The following is a 19,542-nucleotide window of genomic DNA, read 5'->3' on the forward strand; positions in this document are numbered from 1 at the left end:
TTTTTCTTTTTTAATGAAACTAAATCAATGTCTAACCTTATAGTATCGGAATCAATAGATCAGTTATAATGATCTCCAAGATTCTTAATTTGTACTTTATTCTACGAAATCTAATAAATAAAAGAACCAAAAGTACTAGTGATCATGATCACCAACGTAATGATACGGTGAGCATGCAGACATGATACCCCATGGATTTTATATACATCAAACATATACATCGAACAATATCAGTCTAGTCAATAGTATTGACATTTTCAAAGAATATTATTTAGTAAGAAATATATACTTGCGGCATGACTTTTATGAACAGCTACAAAATGCAGATCATTTCCGACGTACGTGAAAAAAGATGCAATGTCAAACCGATCCCAAGTTTTTCAGCAGTCTTGTCTTAGGTCAAAACCAGCCGAAGATACGTTGCGTGCATGCAACAGCGCTGTTTCATATATAACTCTATATACGTTACGTTACGTTGCGTAGCTAGCTACTCGTCGTCGGACGGGAAGGTTGATAATTATGCCGTCATTGGGCATGCACCTAATTATAGTTTTCAATTATGATTTTCCGGTCAATGATCAATTTAGGCTATGATTGTTGGAGTGAAGCTCAAATTCAGCCCAAACTAATTATTGATGGGATTCAATATTTTTTCTAACTTTTCATAAAAAAGTTAAACGCATATTAAATTATTTCATACATTCAAACACATATCTCAACTTATTTATATTTAGACACATCTTAATCATGTGATCCTCAAAATATTACTATTCATAGATTAACTCAGATAATTTGATATCACTATTTCAACTAGCATCCAAAGGCAGCCACTTTAACCAGGTCATTTGGTCAAATTTTTCCAAGGGATACAGATAGAGAAATGTTACTCGACAAATTCATACGTAATGTACACAATATTCATAAATATATATATATATACACACACTAGGTCAAAGCAACATGCAAAACATGTTTGCCTAATTAGATCAAACAATTGTTTTATAAAAATAATATGTTTTTTTACAAAATTTGTAAAAATAGTTGATAGCATATGTAGCTTAGAAGACATTGCTTCAACTTTTATACAAGTAATATAATTAATAGAATATTACAAAGGAATTTTAACAAATAAATTAACTACTATGATCAGTACTTTAACAAGATGATTGAGTTTGCATCATCAAGATGATGGTATTTAATGGCGTGTTTTGGGCCAAATGAGACTTATTTTTTTTGTATTATATTTTGCTGGATAATTGTATAACCTCGTTGAGGATGTTTCACTGTTATGGTTATGTTTATAAAATTTTGGTACTTATGATTACTAAGTTGTGAAATTTATTTTCTTATTTTAAATTATTTTCTTATTGACCCTTCTTTTTCGGACTGGGCTTGTTTTAGTGTGTTTTATTCTCTTTTGGGCCCAGCCCATTTGGATTTGAAGCCAAGCCCATAGCTTGCAACCCAGTCCTCCCTTTCTCTCTAAACGCGTCGTTTTGGCCATCGCCCTTAGGGCTTTATTTCTTTTCCTCCTACGCGTCGTCTACTGCATCTTCTCCTTCTTCTTTTTCTTCGGTTTCATCTTTCTTCCGAAATCCCGATCCTCATCTCTTCTGCCTCAACTACGGTTTTCGTCATGGGTTGACACATAGCCATGCCTATCTATCTTATGGGACCTCTATTTTGGCTTTCTGTTGACTAAAATGTAAAAGCTAAAACATCTTTATTTCTTTCTCTGATCTACGACCACCCTTCTTTCTCTCAATCTTTCCGAGATTCTATGCCTGCTCTATCCGACTTCATGCTTTACTTTACATCAGTTTGGGATCGAGATATTAACTTGTTTTAAGAGCATGCATAGAGAGAAGTAGAACCACCAAATAAAAACATTATATACTCTAATCTTAAATTTACTTGGCAGACATAAATTAGCCTAATGCATATATATATTAATATACACCTATTAAATTGAGAAGTGTTACGGCCATAAAGAAATCTTATAAATTTATAAATTCACATGACTTCATATGATACATTAGATCTATTTTATAATAAAATTAATTTTATAATATAACGTATTATATCAAGTCACGTCAATTTGTGAAATATTAAAGCATTTATCTCAAGGGTAATTAGTCTACACCAATTAGTATTATGGTATAGGACCACTTGCCTTAAATAAGTGGATATACTTTAAGTATATCGTAATTTTTTAATCTATAAATGCCATTAAAAATTAAACAAATGAGATGACATTTTGGGAAGAGAGAGGAATATTCACACAGGTTGAGGTGTGTTCTATTTTTAAAAGAAAATTGAAGGAAGCAAAGAAAAACACATGGGGGGCCAATGCTATTTATTGTTTTCTCGAAGCATTCATTTCTCTTTGGGCCACAGAATAGATCATATCTACCTGGTTTACTGGTTTGCTTCTCAAGAGTCTTCGCTCATTAAATACTTGCCGTTAGCTTTAACGAAAAAAAAAAAAAAAAAAAGAGTTAAAACAAAAATTTCCGTCTCATAGATATTTTATATATATAAAGAGATAGATATATATATATATATATATATATCATTTCAGTCTAGTTCAAGGATATGGAGCCCTATTATATTTTTGGCAACATGGCAGTCAATCAGCCACACTTATTTTTATTTATTTTAATTTTTTTAAAAAAATTTGACTTTATTTTTTCTAAACTAATAGAGTTCTTCTAATTATTATCCATACACCACATATTTAGTAAGAGAAAAAAATAAAAAATAAAAAATAATGTATAATGTATGATGTATGGAGATTATGAGTAGAAATTTTTCATCTTTACTAGTCGATCTAGTATATATTTATATATATATAGGCATTTGTTATTGGCAACTAAAATGGTTGCTACCCCCACGCTGATATAATAATCATATTTTCAATCGATAATATATATCATATATAAGTTTAAATATGGAAATTGCTACTTTGCAACACGAATTAATTACCACTAACCGCTCCTCTTTTGTTTTCTATTTATTTATTTTCACCTTTAATTTGAAGATTCTTATGAATAAAATAACGATAACGTTATCCATGATATTGGTGGTAAACTAATAAAACAATATTGAAAACCAGAATTAGTCATTACCAATATGATACGGTACTGAACATGATGATGACATGTTGTATGAATACATGACATTAATTAAACATATAGAACATTAATATCAACAAAGTCAAATATAATATTGGCATATTCAAAAAATATTATTTAGTACCAAATATGTACTTGCGGGATGACTTTACAGCTACCTAGCAGCTACACATGATTAAAATGCAAATTGTCAACGTGAAGAAAGGTGCAAGCTGTGTCAAATGGAGCCACCTAGATGATCTAAATCATATCGATCCTAGTTTTCTGCAGTCCTGCCTTAGAAGATACGTTGCGTGCAACAACCTCTACTGATCATCATCGAACGGGAATTAAGGACGATGTACGTTGCAGGTTTATTATAATTATGTCATTGGCCGGCCTGCAGCTTCTAGTTTTCTTTTTTTCTATTTTTTTTTTATTGACAACTTGTAGTTTTCAATTTTAAAAAATATATTTTAATAATATTTTATTTAACTTTTTAATTTTAATATCAATTTATCTAATCTCATCTCTAAAATAATCGAATAATTACATTTGTCTTGTCTTTTACTATGAAAGTTCGAGAATCCTCATTCTCTCGATCGAACCGGCCTGCACAAAATTTATTTGGAATGGGCCGATTATTCAATAGTTTGAGATATATATAAAAAAACTTTTAAAATTCAGAAGATTGAATGCTCTTCTTCTTCACATTAAAGTCACACACATATATAAATATGTGGATCTAACATTCCTTTAATTACCAGTTCAATTAATAGTTGAGTTTTTAATCACTAAGCAACGAAATATATATGATCACTGCCAAATTATATATAAGTTAATTAAATTAGGTACGTTATACATAATTATAAGAAGGAAACACGTAGGTATGGACACAAGAAGGAACATATATATATACGTATGATCAGTCAAGCCACCTGCATGAATATTCGTGAAGAAGAAGATGCATGCGGCCTACATCTACGAGCTACGATATCGTACGTTCATAATAATACATGTCTAATTAGGAGGAAAATAATTAATAAAAAGTCCATTATATTTCTTAATATATATTTGGCTGGGAGATAAAGAATAATCAATTCTCGTCATCGAAGTATAATGTAATTATATATTAATATCTCATGACTACTATTGATTTAGATCTTCGTACGTATTTTCTTTCATTCAGATCATAGTACTAGTGATTGTTTTTTGTAACTTGTAATGAAAAAGATTATATATAGATAAATTTTGCTTGAGAATTTACGTTCATTTTGGCTAGCTAGCGCTGGGCAATATTTAAACACTTTGATTATGAGTTTTATATTTTAGAGAAATGATAGTTGTAATCGTAATTGTATAAGCATCACACAATCACATTTTGAAAAAATGAATAAAAATAGGATCCACATGAAAAATTAATTAATTTTTTTAATTTGTGAATCATATTCTTTTTTAAAATGACTGTATAATGCTTATACACTCTACGACTATATGTAGTATTATTCTATATTTTAAAGTTTTAAACTCCCGATTAAAGGTAACAAATAACAGCTTCAATGCCGAGTGATAAAGACGTTGCATGTTCTTTCTGCTAATCATGAAATCTTGAAAAAGAGTGCACAGCCATATCCAAAACGAGAATGCCTCGAACATGATAACAAACATTACATGAAGCCTGTCTTATTTTCCTTTAATTCGTACAATATTATTGAATGAAGAATAGAAGCTCTTATTTAGTTTCCAGTACATGCCATATATATATGGGGTACTATTGGAATCCTTAATTATTTAATTCCAGTAGCGAATCATACTGCAATTACACTGCTAAATATATAATATATAATATATATACTACGAGCAGCTAGCTAGCTAGCTCCCGAGTGCGCTCTTCTTCGATCGAGTCCTAACCGATAACGGGGACCTGATAAACAATACCATTTTCATCAACCCAAACCCAAACCCTATCACAGCGGAAGTCTAGAATGACACTCGATCCCTTTGGCACGATCACAGCATCTACAAGAGGATTCTCGCGCTCAATCGTCGCCTCGGCAACGTTCCCCTTCACTCCGACGAGCTCAGGCCATGAACTCTTACCTACACAAGTTCAAAAGACTTCAATTAGATCAAAGAGAATACGATGTGTTATATATGGACATATGCATGCTTACAACTCTTGATAAATGCTGATCATTACCTTTGCACTCATCTGATGCCATTTCTTATTTTCCTTAATTCACACTCTTATAATTAATATTGATAACACGATGTAAGGGTCTGGTGAAGAGATGGGGTATTTATAGAGAATCATTACATAAGGGAGATAAGCTCGAGGTTCGTACGTCATTGTTGACTATCTGAATATTTCTGGATATATATCAAGCTAAGGGTTTGAATCTTTCATTTTTCTTTGCGAGATAACTTCAGAAAAAAGCGAAGTTATCTTTGACGCGGAAACTATTATATATCATCATGTTGAGGTCATGCCCGGCCAAGTATTAAATGCAGTTTTCTTTGAACATTTAGAAACTTATATATTGGTCAGCTTTTCCTAAGGCATACAAAGAAGATTAGAACACGAAACAATTACACGATCGTCAAATTCGTATGAACACAATAATCATAGATGTGTATTGGTTTTGTGGCTGATGATGGGCTGTCATGCATGTTAAGATATATATATATATATATATATATATATCTCTCTCTCTCTAATTAAACTATAAATTAAAAGACATTGGATGGAGATCATTGGCAAGTTCACATTTCATTTCGGAAGAATTAAAGGTAAACAATAACGTCAGTACTAGCTCTAAAGTGAATGCCCTTCAAGCACTAATTAGCAATAAAATTGTAGATTCAAGTGATCTGCTACTATATATGTGTTGTTAATAATAGCTAGCAACAATCATTAGGAACAGCCTACTGTTTATATATAAGAAAAAGTAAAATATATTAATTTAGACAAATATTTGTGCAAGTTTAGGGTTCACAAGCCTTTGAATAAACATGACACATGATATTAAAAAAAATATATATTTTTTTAATACTGAGTCTCACTTCTTAAAAAGGTTATACGCACAGGCCGGCCCGTAAACTTCAATATAAATATAGCATTAGTCAAGATAGAAAATCAACGACCAGAATCGGTTTGGTATTCGATCCAGTATTTGTATATATAATAACTACCTACTGCATATATAATAACTATGCTAGTCCAGAAGCACTACTTTTTTTTAAAGCAAGCCAATGTCTAATAATCCTTTACCGGAATCAATAGCGATATTATAGCCTAGCTAGCTTAATATATCTGACGCCCCAGATGCTGATAAACTAAAAAATTAATGAAAACCAAAAGTGATCATGATCGCCAATAAATGATACGGTCATGAATGTACCGATCATAGGCAGGGCGCTACCCGCACCGGCGGGATTTTCCCCTTCCCGCATCAAAGTACTGGCTGTTTAGAAGTTGTAGATAGGTTGGTGTTTTAATTAACATCTAATTAACAAAGTCAATAGCATTGGCATTTTCAAAGAATATATATATAGTACGAAATATGTACTTACGGCGTGAGTAGTACTTGACAGCTACAAAATGCAAATTGTCAAAGTAAAAAAAAAAGAAGGAAGTGTCAAACCGAGCTAGCCTGCAGGCTAGCTGCTGCAATGCATCTAAATCCTAAGTTTTTAGCAGTCCGATCCTTTACGTCTTAGAAAACCAGCCAGATCAATTAGATACGTTGCGTGCAACAGCTAGTACTCATCCGACGGGAACGTTGCGAGTTTCTTGTACGTGCCATTGGCCAACAGCTAGCTACTTATGTTGTCATACTAGCTGTCAATGAATAATTTGCAACTTAATTGATTGCATGCATTTCCTCCTCTTTTACGTACAAGGAATATTACTGGATCCGATCGAGAATCCCCAAACTCCGATCCGGATCGATCCCTATATATACAAAAGTACTTATTTGGAATGATACTATATATTATTCACTAGTTTGAGATATATATATATATATATATATATAAAATAAACTTTAAAATATTTAAATTCAGAAGAATGATCTTCTTCATCATTGAAAGAGAATTGGCTGGGGATCAAGATTAATCTATTCATGATCACCGCGTACGTACTACGTCATTGAAGTTTAATATAATTATTAATACCTCATTAATATTTAATAATTTGATAATTTAATCATCGTATTTTCTTTCATGCATTCAGATCATGACCTCTCCCTTCATTTAAGAAATAAACAACCTTTTTTATAGAAAAAGATAAAATTTTGTTTGAAGATTTACGTACGCGTACGAACATCATGGCTTGGTCAATATTTAAACAGTTTGATTATGATATCTTTTAATTAACTAATACTAACATCTTTTAATTAACTAATACTAATTAAAGGTAACAAATTATAACTTCAATGGGCGCCAGTGATAATGTTAATTGAACTTGGTTTTTTTCTTCTGGTAATCTTGATATCTTGAAAAGGAAAGCCAATTAATAATTTAATTAATATAGATTGTATCTGCTAGGTAGCTGCTGCTCAGCTTGATCTTGAATCTCCATCCCAGCTAATTAATTAATTTTCAGCTTTTGGCCACCCCCGCGGGGAGACTGATCTAACATTAACGATATACAAAATTATGAAAATACTCAAAACATTAATTAAAAGCCTGTCTTATTGATCACCTTCAAATACCTTACTTACATTATTTGCATGAAAATATAAGCTCGTATTGAGTTTACAACAGGTAACTCCTGCATTTATATATCCCTGTGGGATATAATAGAAAACCTTAATTAATTATTCAATTTCAGTACTACTGATTCATAGTACTGCAATTACATGCTAAATATATAGTACTACTTAGACCGGCTGATCTCGAATGCACGCTCGATCATCTGGGTCCTAACCGATATGGGGGACCTGATAAACGATGCCTTTCTCATCAACCCAAACCCGAACCCTATCGCACCGGAAGTCTTGAGTGACAACCGATCCTTTTGGCACGATCACAGCATCAACAAGAGGATTCTCGCGCTCAATCGTCGCCTCAGCAATCTTCCCTTTCACTCCAACGAGCTCAGGCCATGAACTCTTACCTGCACATGATCATGCAGTCTCAATAGACTTGAATTAGATAATAAGAAAAATAAAAAAAGAAAGAACACGGTCATGTGTACGTAACTGATCACATATAATATTACTTACAACAAATGATATAGATATTCATTACCTTCACACTGATCTGATGCCATTTCTAGTTTTCCTTCACAATCTTATAATATTGATAACACGATCGATGTATGGATGTGGTGAGAATCAGATGGGCCGGGTATTTATAGAGAATCACTACCAAAGCGATAAGCTCGACCGATCGAGGTATGTCAACGTTGTTTACTATCTGGATATCTATCAAGCTAAGGGTTTGGATCTTTCATTTTTCTTTGTCAGATAACTTCAAATAAAAGCGAAGTTGTCTTTGACATAACTATCACCATGAAATGCCAAAGTATTAGATGCAGTTTTCTTTGAATATTTAACAATTCATTGGTCAAATTTTCCGGATCGATTCAAGAAAAGAGAACACAAAACAATTACTCGTCAAATTCGTACAATCCACACAATAATCATAAACATTATTATATCACATGGCAACTTGCCAGTCCTCAAAATATGGCTTGTAAAATCACCACTTGTTCTAAAAATTTAAGCTGATGGGAAGAGGTAGATTTTATTATTTATTTTATATCTTGACACTCCCCTCACGTGTGAGTTAGATTCTCCCTCAATCGGTGGTCCAACATGTGAAATATTTAATTAAATAAGATAGAGTGTAGAGTCAGGATTCGAATTCAGGACCTCTACTTTGATACTATGTGAAATTACCACTTATCTTAAAAATTTAAATTAATAAAAATATATAAATTTTATTATTTATTTTATATCTTAACATGACTAATGCAACTTTGCGAATATCACAAGGGAGTGGCCTCCAGCTTGGACCATTATGTTGGGTAGATCAGCTGCCTGGGCTTATCCACTTGGTGCATTCCGTGGCTATTAGGCTGTCCACTTTGAGGGCCTAAACGTCAAAGGCATTAATTAGACTCTTGTGCACCTCCGCAGGTGCAGGAGAAGATAACCAACCGTCATCATGCACGGTTTGGACTGGGCAACTGTCGTTTAGGAATCATAGAACTCTGCCAAGCCCATGAAAAGAGCATCAGGAGCCGCTCCACATATCGAAAACGTTTTGGGGCCGGGGTCATAACATGACTGGAAAGAATATCTGGAAATTAACTTACTTTGAAGCCTGCCTGGGGCGGCAATACCTTAATAAAACTACAAGCTGCTACATCATCATCATCAAAATATTCAACTTCAATCATGGACAAGCTTTAATTTAAAGCTTCACCAATCTGCTTTATCTTGATATAGCTGCGGACAAACAAATATGACACTAAACATTAGGTTCAACAACCTGAACAAAACCATGACATCCGAATTCTCCATTGCCGGAGGCCAAATACGATTGTTACACCAAACATTATGCCCGTTTAAATTCTTACACCGAAAATGTTTTGGGCTTCGTCTATCTTCCCTGCTTTACCGGTAGCATCTACGAGAATGTTGAAGGTTATAACATCTGGTAATATTTTCTTGCCTAATTACTATTTCGTTCTTCAGACTCGTGGCTTCTGTCCATTACTCTTGCACATTAAACGAATCAAAGATTTATTAGTTCCTCATTGCATGCATTTAGTAAGAGCATCTGGGTTCTCCTCCCTTCGTAACAGAACTTTGAAGGTCATAACATCTCGTGAGATTCCAGAATCAACGATGTGATTATAATACGAAGGGACGTCCCTCAACAAGGGCTGTAAATCCATTAATCATTTACAGCCCATTATTTTACACCTTCAGAGTGATGTGCATGAAGTTATAGGCCCATTTCGTTCTAAATAAAATGTCCAATATTACTGTAGGAGCGGAAGGGGATCTATTCAACAATCTAAACGCCATTCTTTGGTGCGTTTTGCTTCAGATTCGTCCGCTGCGTTTATGAAAACTTCTGGGCTGCAATTCCTCAGCCTCTACGAAGAAGTTAGGCTGCGATCCCATAAGATGCGGCGGCTAGTCGGATCGCGTCCTTGCAGTTTTAGCTGAAAACAAACCTTCGCGTGCATTGTGTTTTTAGCTGTTTACAGTCTACTTTGGAAAACTCGTGGCTGAAAATGAAACATCTTAATATATTCCTGTGTTAATACCCTCACAAGTCACAACATAATGTAAAAATCTTCCATAAAAGATTAAAAATCATATGTACCTTCTTGAAGAAATGGTCATCAGAAATTAAACTACACGCATTCATAAACGTGGGTAGTTGTAATTGATGTTTCTTTAAGATGTCTATTAAAAACTTTTCTTATGCAAAGAGTACTGATCTAAAGGGTATATATATATTTTTTTTTATGTAGGAAAATCTCTCAAAGACAGGATCCTATAGATCTATTCCTACAGAATAAACTCCGATCTCGTGCATCGTACCCTCGAAAGTTTTCATACACAAATTGATTAAATAGTTAATTTTTCATTAAGAATGTGGCTCCTAGAGATTATTTACACCTAAAAAAATTTAAACCTTGGACTTGGAAGAGCATACCCCCGAGTCCAGAGCCGTTACCACTTTACAACCACTAAGGATGTAAAGGGTATATCTGACTATGCATGGGATGCAATAGTATGAAAATTTTGTAAAATCCTGACATAGGAATCATTTTTCTGGATTAACATTATCAACAGCTTTAGCCATTCCCTCAAATCTATGCAAGATTAACGTCCGGAATGTTGCATCATTTACTGAACCTTCAGCCACTAACATGTGCAGAGGTTCACCCAATAACAATGCAAGTAATTTTCCTGAAATTTACGAGAGCCCTCTTCACAATAGGCAAAAGGGCCCTGCTTTTTAATCAGGTTCGATTCGTGCATATTGTGATATTAATAAAAAACTAATTTACATCTGAAATCCACAGATGACTAGATTCTGCAGATTCAATTCAGCAAATCTACATAGGGCAAATACTTCAAAAACAAACAGAAAACATGATTCTGCTATGTTGAGAACCCAGAGAGTTGGTACACGTAAGGATCCAGTACATCTCCTTATACAGAGAAACACGGTTGAGACTTAGCAGTGAGAAGAGAAGAAGAAGACGACGGAAGAAAGCTTTATTCATTCACTTTCTGCTGCTACTCTCGACCGTGATTACTCTTATAAACAGAAGTAAAGGAGCCAGAGCGTGTTGGCCAGATGTACCAAAGAAGAAAACGAACGGAAGGAGTTGAGACCGTGCCTGTGTTCAGGGAAACTACGTATTTATAGGCAAAGAAACCCTAGGTGCTTGGTGACTGGTGTATGTTTCTAGTAAAACCCTAGCCTTGGGCAGACTCGATGTGGCATTTTATTTGGCACCGCTGAGATTCTGATCTGACGGTGACGGTAATAGTTTGCCTTAAAATGGAAATTATTGGGTGCCCGCCCGTGTTTGTGATTCATGTGAACTTCAATCCTGTATAAATAATTAATTTTTTTATTATTATTAACGTGTTTTATTATTATTTATTATTGGGCTTGTGAGGATGAAAATTGAAGTGGTTGTTCTACTACGGTCATGCTGCTCAGTGTCCACTAAAAACTGAAAGCTCCTCTTTCAGATGTACCTTTAGCATTGAAAGTCCTGAATTCTCTCTCTTTTCATGTTGCTAAAAATTGCTAATTCTTCTGCCTCGTCTTCGTCTTCTTCTTCAAGACATGCAATTCGAAAGGGAAAAACCCAACACTCCCTTTACTCTCTTCGCAAAACTCCACTTCGAAATTCTTCCTCTAATTCCATTCCCATAAACAGTAAGGGTTGCAAAGCTCATGTGACTCCAACCCAGTTCGAATATTACGTGAGGGGTGTGTGTAAATCAGGTAAAATAAAGCTCAATGATGCGAAGAGATACTTTGATAGATTGGTTCAAGAACAACCCGTTCCGGCAATCGATACGTTTAATCATGTATTGGGGTCGGTTTCCAGACTGAAATGCTATTCAGATGTGTTTCTTATGTATAGGAAGTTGAATTGTGTTGGTATTGAGCCTGACTTGTACACTTTGAACATTTTGATTAATTGTTGTTGCAACTTGAATGTTGTGGATTATGGATTTGGGCTGTTTGGGGAGATTGCGAAGAGGGGGTTTGAGCCGGATGTGGTGACAGTCGGTACTTTGGTTAAGGGTTTATGTAACGATGGTAGGGTTCATTATGCGCTTCAACTGTTTGATAAACTGTGTGAGAAGAGACTTGGAGAGAGTGAGATCATATATGGGACTCTTATTGATGGATTTTGTAAAATGCACGAGATTGGTCGAGCTTTGGAGATGCATAGAAGGATGGTGAAGGCAGAGTGCAAGGTGAATGTGCTAACTTATGGCATGATCATCGATGCTCTTTGCAAAGATGGATTGATTAGTGAAGCGATGGAAATGTTCTCGGAGATGATCGATGCGGGCATTCATCCAGACGTTGTTGTCTACAGTTCGTTGATTGATGGATTTTGTAGTTTAGGACGATTTAAAGAAGCTGTGAAGTTGTTTAAAGAAATGGTCGGTCGCGAGATTTCTGTTGATCTAGTCACTTATAACACTTTAATTCATGGTTTTTGCCAGTCAGGTTTGTGGAAAGAAGCCACTATAATTTTTAAGCAAATGGTGGGACAAGGAATCTGTCCCTGCGTAGTGACATTCACGATTCTGATAGATTGTCTATGCAAAGAGGGGAAAATGGCAGAAGCTTGTGGCATATTTAAGTTGATGATAAAGCAAGGCAAGGAGCCTAATTTATACACTTACAGTTCAGTCATGAGTGGTTTATGTTTGGTGGGTCGGCTGGATGATGCAGAAAAGCTGTTTAACATGATGGTGGACAAGGGTCTTAAGCTCGATGTTGTTAGCTATAACGTGATGATTAGCGGCTATTGCAAGAGTTGGAAGACCAATGAAGCTATTCAGCTCTTTCAAGAAATGCAATGCAAGGGATTGAAACCCACTGCTGTAAGTTACAACACGCTTATAGGAGCACTGTGCCATGCGGGTAGAGTTAGAACTGCGCATAAATTATTTAAAGAAATGCAGAGTTCTGGCCCTTCTCCAGTATTTGCTACGTATTCTGCTCTATTGGGTGGACTCTGCAAAAATGGACAGATTGAGGAGGCAATGGATCTGTTGCAGTCCCTAGAGAGTACCAAATCTGAATCTGGTATTCAATTTTTTAATTTACTAATTGATGGGATGTGTAAGGCTGGTAAATTGGAAGAAGCGAGGAAAAAGTTGGAGGAAATCTCAAGCAATGGCTTGGTTCCTAATGTTTCTACTTACAACAGTATGATAGATGGCCTATGCAAGAAAGGAATGTCATTGGAGGCTTGTGAGTTGCTTATGCAAATGGAGGAGAAAGGTTGCTTACCAGACTCCATTTCGTTCAATATCATGATTCAGGGTCTTCTTCGAGAAAAAGAGGTCCAGAGAGCGATGCAGCTCCTTGAGGTAATGCGAAAGAGGAACTTTTTACCCAATGAAGCAGTCACTTCGATGTTGATACACGTTGCCATGGATGATGAACAATCTTGTGCAATGCTCCAGTCACTTCCCACGTTCTTGGAAACTTCCTCTTAAGCACGACTCTGGTCAATCTATGCCTTCCATTCTTCTTTTACTCCTTCGACATGTAAAGTTACTGATGCTAGCTTTCCTTAGACATGTACAGTGGCGCATAAGCTTGCTTCCTGCTTTTTTGCTTGGTCAAATTTACACTGTACATCCCTGAAGAAGTATCAAATTCCTATTCCTTTCTCCATTCTACTACAATTTTCAATACAATTCTAATACCTACTTCAACCATGTGACATGTCAGTCTTACTGAGCTCATTCTTCTACATTAGTCTGCACATAAATGTAACATCCCGCAAGCAGTGTTTCAGTTCGCAATGAATGGCTACTTTTAATTCTTGGGATCAGTTGATTCTCTACTCCCCAAGTGAACGGTGGAAGGGCACGATGAAAGTCAGCATAAGTCCTGTTGGATTATATTTGTTTTGTGGCTTAGGTATACTTACACAAGTTTGTATTCCTATGAAAAGTTGCGATACATGTTGAAAATCTTTACAGGACCCAGCCCAGCCTCCCCACACCAACAAATAAAAAACATAAACGTACAGAAGGAAAGAAAATCAAGGAAGGCTCAACATGCTGTAACTTACACTTACCTAGTGTGAAGCTAAATGCGTGTGGTCCTCTGTCGACCACGAGGCCTACTCCCTACCACAAGCTTTGAAGTGCCTGTAACATCTTTTGCAGGTTCTTCCTCACTTTTCTCATCATCACTTCCATTGTCAAAACTATCTGTTTTCTCAGAAGATTCATCTTCTGGCAATTTCCCAGCAGCTTTTTCATTTGAAAGCTGACCCCGAAGCTCTCTGAGTTTTGCTTTCTTTGAATTCAAGACCCCAAGAAACTAGAGGCAGAAAAAAGGTCAAGTCATGCATAATGTTTCCAAAAAGATGTAAATGATGATTATGTCTATTTAGTAAATGTAGCTGGAACTACTCCAGTGCTTTGCCAGCTGCATCCATAGATCAAATATAATGATGATATTGATTGCATCGTGATACATACATGTACGTGAGATAAAAAAATCGCTTTTACTGATATTAAAAAAGATCAAAATATTTAACATAAAACATCACTTCTAGAAGTGAGCATTCCGATTTCATCTCACTAAGCAGATGTGAATGTGAAAGATGCACTAAAATTGTGAAAGAGGCTTAGTCACATTAAAATAATTAGTATAACAAGAGAGCCTCAACCGTATTCGTGCAATCTTCAAACCAAATATTACATACAAAAAAGAAAATAAATAAGAGAGGCAGAAATCTTGCAAAGGAATTCCATAACCAACAACCAGATCGCTACAGCGACAAAGCAGGCTGCCCCTAACATTTATTAATTTAAGTAGACAACCCGTTCTTGCGGATGAAGATAATGAACATAAGCCACTTGATGCTTAACAAAATCGTTACTTTATATATTTGTTAAAGAGAGGGGGTAGGGGAAGTTTAGATTAAATGAGCAGCTTCAGGATTGAGAAAACAGTTTTGAATCGTTAGGGTTCAAAGTGACCTTACTTTTGCAGTTTGCCCCTCTTTTTCCTGGCTTTGTATTTATTTTCACTCGCTACAAGACAAATTAGCCTTATCTTGAAAGAAAACAAAAACCTTTCCCGATCTTCTAATTAAACCTATAAGATGGAGGCTACCATTAATGTTTCACATCCTAAACTCAAACTAACGGGTACAAGTACTAAAATATTATTCATGTCAATATACCGCGTAGATTGATTATGCCATAACCTACATTTGGAGCTCAATTAGCAAAATAAAAATAAGGAGAAAAAAGAACTGATGCTACGTAAGATGCTGAGAAAACAAAATAACTTATTGAACACACCTTTTCATATATTGCAGATTCGAACTCCACCTTCTCATCATTAATTTTCTCGCTCTGCGCTAGACACTTCTCAGCTTCCACTTTTAGCCTCTCAAACGATTGAGTTTTTCTGACAACTTCTTCCTATGCACGCATACAGAGTACAGAAATATATATAAAACAAACAAATTACCCGTATATGCATGAGAACTACATATCTCAATTCCAGAAGAATACCTTAGAAATAAAATATAATAAAATAAAAGTGGCTAGTAATTTAATAACACGTTTAGGAATTTGTTGAACAAGATCAATCTCATATTGCTTGTGAGAGATTTTCCTTAACCATTATCTTGCCCTCTGTTTTTGGTTCATGGATTTGTCTCCACCAGTAGAAATACATCGCATTGAGATAAACATGTAAATTGCTTACATTCTTTTGAAGGGAAATGCTTGGGCCACCGAGAGATGGTCCCAAGACATTTTCCCCTTTTTTTTTTTTTACTTAGTGATTAAGGAGTGTTTTTTAATGATGTTGTGAATTTTTTTTTAAATGTTCAAGGATATAAAAAAAAAATGTTTGAAAAAAAAGGGCCAAATGGCCTTATCGGGAGATTCTCTTGGGCTACACCTCGGTGGGTGTAGCACCGTCCTCTTTTTAATAGCTTTACATTATTTGGTAGATCCTTTTCTCAACAAAATGTAAATATGGAAACTTCACTGAATGTCTATAAAGCAGCAAAACAAAATGTACAATCATACACTTAGCCTTATATTTGCATCCATGAGAAAGTCCAATATCCCTGCCGTAGTTTCCTTACTATTGGGTGACAGTTGACACTTCCACCGCCATTCTAGTGTTGTGCCTTCCTTGTCAAAAGTCCATGACAACTGCACAATGAATACCATATCCAGTCAAGTAACCATTTTACATAAGCCCCTTCACGAAATAAAGTCCTCAGAACTTTACTCTCCCATTTCCATATTTGAACAAGAAAATGACTTTCTAAAAAAAGTAGCCATGTAATAACTACTAAGCATTTTGGGTCTATTTGAAGTAAAAACTCATAATTCTAGGGAAGACATTTATGATTCATCATTTATATTACTATCATTATTCACTATAAACATCTTCCCCAATTTTCCCTGCATCCGAACACTGTTCAACAATACATAAAATTTCAAATAGTAAATAACAAGCTTGAATTACCGAAAAGGATCTGCATGTTGGGGGGGGCGTTTGTCGTAAAGAGGTAAATGGGCCTCACGGATTGGGGACTTGAAAGCATATTAGTAGGGGATGGGAGGTGTTTTTTCGTCACACTAGACTTGTGTTGAGAGATGGTTCTAGAATAAAATTCTGGAGCGATATATGGTATGAAAACAATAGACTAAAAAATTTATTCCCCTCAGTTTTCAGGATTGCATGTGAGAAATAAGCTTCAATGGCTCATTTTATAGTGATAGTTGGAGATCAAGTACAGTGGAACATCGTCTTTAGCAGGGCGGCCCAAGACTAGGAAATTGGTAGCTTTGAAGAGTTCTTCCAACTGTTGTATTCTGTGAAACTGAGCATCCAAGGAAATGACAAGTTGTGGTGGGTACCGGCTGGGAAAGGCATATTCTCAGTTCGATCATTCTATAAGTCTCTCACGCAGGTCCAAAACACTCAATTTCCTGGAAGAGTATCTGGCAGAATAAGGCACCTCCCAAAGCAACCGTATGGACAGCTTCACTGGGAAAGATCTTGACGACGGATAATCTGTGAAGACGTGGGGTGATCATACTAGATTGGTGCTGCATGTGTAAGAATTGTGATGAAACTATGGATCAACTTATATTGCATTGTGATGTTGCTAGGGCGCTATGGGCTAAGGTGTTCAACAGGCTAGAAATAGCTTGGTTTATGCCCACCACAGTGGAGGCGCTCCTAGCTTGTTGGACCAATCTATGAGGAATTCCACAAATCAAAGTTGTGTTGAAGATTGATAGGCCACGACGTTCGGGGAGGGGCCTAAAACCAAATTCCAAGTATATGGGAGGAGGTTAGACATGCGAAGGCTAACAAAAGTAAGGACGTAGTGCATGGAGTGGCATGCATGCGTGCATGGACTGGGTCGTAGCCGTTGAAGTCAGTTTCTATTTTCTATTGATGTTATCTTTCTGTTGTTGCATTTCTATTTCCGTTAGTACGTGGAGTCAATTTTCATTATTTCATTTGTTAGGTGTCAGCTACTAGTAGTGGCTCTAGGTGATTCCTCTGTTTTCGGCAACTCTGTTTTTCAGTTATATTTTCAGTTTTATGAACGTGGACTGCTATTTAAGCAGCCGTGGGTTATCAATGAAAAGATATAAAAATTATTCCAGCAAATACTTGTGGTACATCCTCACCCGAAGAAAACATATACTTGAGTGTTGTCGTTTACAATTATAAGGGACCTACCAAAGATGGTTCCTATTTGTATTCAATGGTGCTTATGGTAAGAGCAAAATGACAAGACGTTTGAAGACAAGGAGATATCTTTTAAAGATCTTAGATATTTTTTGTTAGAATGCTATTCGTATGGGCCATAGCTATAGACTTTAATGGCTTAGACTTGGCTGAATTTCTTGTTTCCTCTTCTTCAGCGTAGATAAGTGTTTGCTCTTGTATATCATCTTGTATACTTTGGGCTATGCCTATTCTATTAATACAATTGTTTACTTATAAAAAAGAAAATTACCGAGAAGTACAGACCCTTTTGTGGCCATCTCCGGCATCGGTGAACTGGTAGATAGAACCGGGCTGCTGAAACCCTAAGTACCGCTCAGCCAACTCCACGTACTCGGTCACCGGCTGGTCCCACTGAGCCGCGCGGTCTCTCACCTCCTCTTCCGACGCTGAATTTGAAAAGTCCAAAATCGAAACGAAAATTCCAGTGAGCTTTAAATTATTTAGTTTCGAAGTTCGATTTATAAGAGATTGAAGTACCGTGGCAGATCCAGGCGTGGAGGCCGTCGGTGATGGAGAGGTCAAAGCGGGACTGGGACCAGGTACACTTTACGAAGATGGGCTCGCTATGTTGGGGTTCGAGCTTTAAGCATGAATGTCGGGTTGACTCCATTGCTGTCTTTCACTTTAGTTCAACGAGATTTTGGAAGACGGGGAGGGGAATAAGAATTTGGGTTCTATTTATCGGAGAATATGGATTCTTTCCCGCCTCGTCAAACCCATATATACTCGTCCAAAACAGAATGTTAAACCAGCTCTCTTTAGAAATAAAATAAAATAAAGTAAAATTCCCAATGTAGAAAAACAAATAAAATATAGACAAAAATGCAATAAAATATTTTATTATTGAGAAATTTTACTTATTAATTACTATTCACTCTCACACATTACACCTATAAAATATATGAATATTTTATAAGATATAAAAATATTTTTCATAAAATGTGAGATATAAAATAATAAATAATAATTAAAGAGAAAAATTTTTCTTCATCGTTCAAAATATGGCCAACTTAAAGAAAGAGTAACCATTCTCTCTCTCCTCATCAAGGGCATTTTGGTAAAAAAATTATTTAACATTTTATAGTATGAAGATATTACATTACATTCATGCATCCCTCTACATTACACACCCATTTTAAATAGGATATGCGGTGATCACTTTTACATAGATAATATGCAAGAAAATATTGATGAGTGAGATCCATGTCACAGCTCACAGGCTTATAATTTTCTCGTCAAGTCGGGTCCAGCGCATAAAAACAAAAGTGAAATGATATTTGTAATATATAAGAGTTGTACATTCATTTAAAAAAATAATAATAAATATAAAATTTATATAAAAAAATTAATATTTTAATAATAAATTTTATTTTAAAGAAAAATCATT

The 19,542-nt window shown here is 35.4% G+C and overlaps 3 protein-coding genes and 1 non-coding gene across 8 annotated transcripts; 1 reads left to right on the top strand and 3 right to left on the bottom strand.

Annotated features, from left to right (window-relative positions):
- Positions 1 to 7,790: 7,790 nt before the first annotated feature.
- LOC108985515 (glu S.griseus protease inhibitor-like) lies at positions 7,791 to 8,491 on the bottom strand. The gene is made up of 2 exons (XM_018957845.2): positions 8,367 to 8,491; positions 7,791 to 8,232 (listed from the first exon to the last, which is right to left on the bottom strand). Exons 1-2 carry the CDS (start codon positions 8,386 to 8,388, stop codon positions 8,039 to 8,041), a joined length of 216 nt encoding a protein of 71 aa, XP_018813390.1. The 5' UTR covers positions 8,389 to 8,491; the 3' UTR covers positions 7,791 to 8,038.
- A 632-nt stretch (positions 8,492 to 9,123) lies between these two features.
- Positions 9,124 to 18,922, bottom strand: LOC108985521 (DNA repair protein XRCC4). Of its 5 annotated transcripts, none has more exons than XM_035691984.1 (6): positions 18,633 to 18,922; positions 18,399 to 18,541; positions 16,424 to 16,552; positions 15,683 to 15,805; positions 14,443 to 14,690; positions 9,124 to 9,571 (listed from the first exon to the last, which is right to left on the bottom strand). In XM_035691984.1, the coding sequence occupies exons 1-5, from the start codon at positions 18,763 to 18,765 to the stop codon at positions 14,454 to 14,456; spliced, it is 765 nt and encodes a 254-aa protein (XP_035547877.1). In that variant the 5' UTR covers positions 18,766 to 18,922; the 3' UTR covers positions 9,124 to 9,571; positions 14,443 to 14,453. The 5 variants fall into 5 exon arrangements, with proteins under 5 accessions (XP_035547877.1, XP_035547878.1, XP_018813400.1 ...); XM_035691985.1 differs by lacking the exon at positions 9,124 to 9,571 and adding an exon at positions 9,578 to 10,362; XM_018957855.2 differs by lacking the exon at positions 9,124 to 9,571 and adding an exon at positions 13,644 to 13,989.
- Positions 10,374 to 14,033, top strand: LOC108985519 (pentatricopeptide repeat-containing protein At1g63330-like). The gene has a single exon (XM_035691965.1). It carries the CDS (start codon positions 11,894 to 11,896, stop codon positions 13,850 to 13,852), a length of 1,959 nt encoding a protein of 652 aa, XP_035547858.1. The 5' UTR covers positions 10,374 to 11,893; the 3' UTR covers positions 13,853 to 14,033.
- Positions 10,977 to 11,105, bottom strand: LOC118349114. Its single transcript, XR_004802105.1, has one exon. It is a non-coding gene; the product is annotated as a small nucleolar RNA snoR74 (small nucleolar RNA).
- Positions 18,923 to 19,542: the final 620 nt, after the last annotated feature.

This window comes from Juglans regia, chromosome 7 (genome assembly GCF_001411555.2).
Source record: "Juglans regia cultivar Chandler chromosome 7, Walnut 2.0, whole genome shotgun sequence".
Lineage (NCBI taxonomy): Eukaryota > Viridiplantae > Streptophyta > Magnoliopsida > Fagales > Juglandaceae > Juglans > Juglans regia.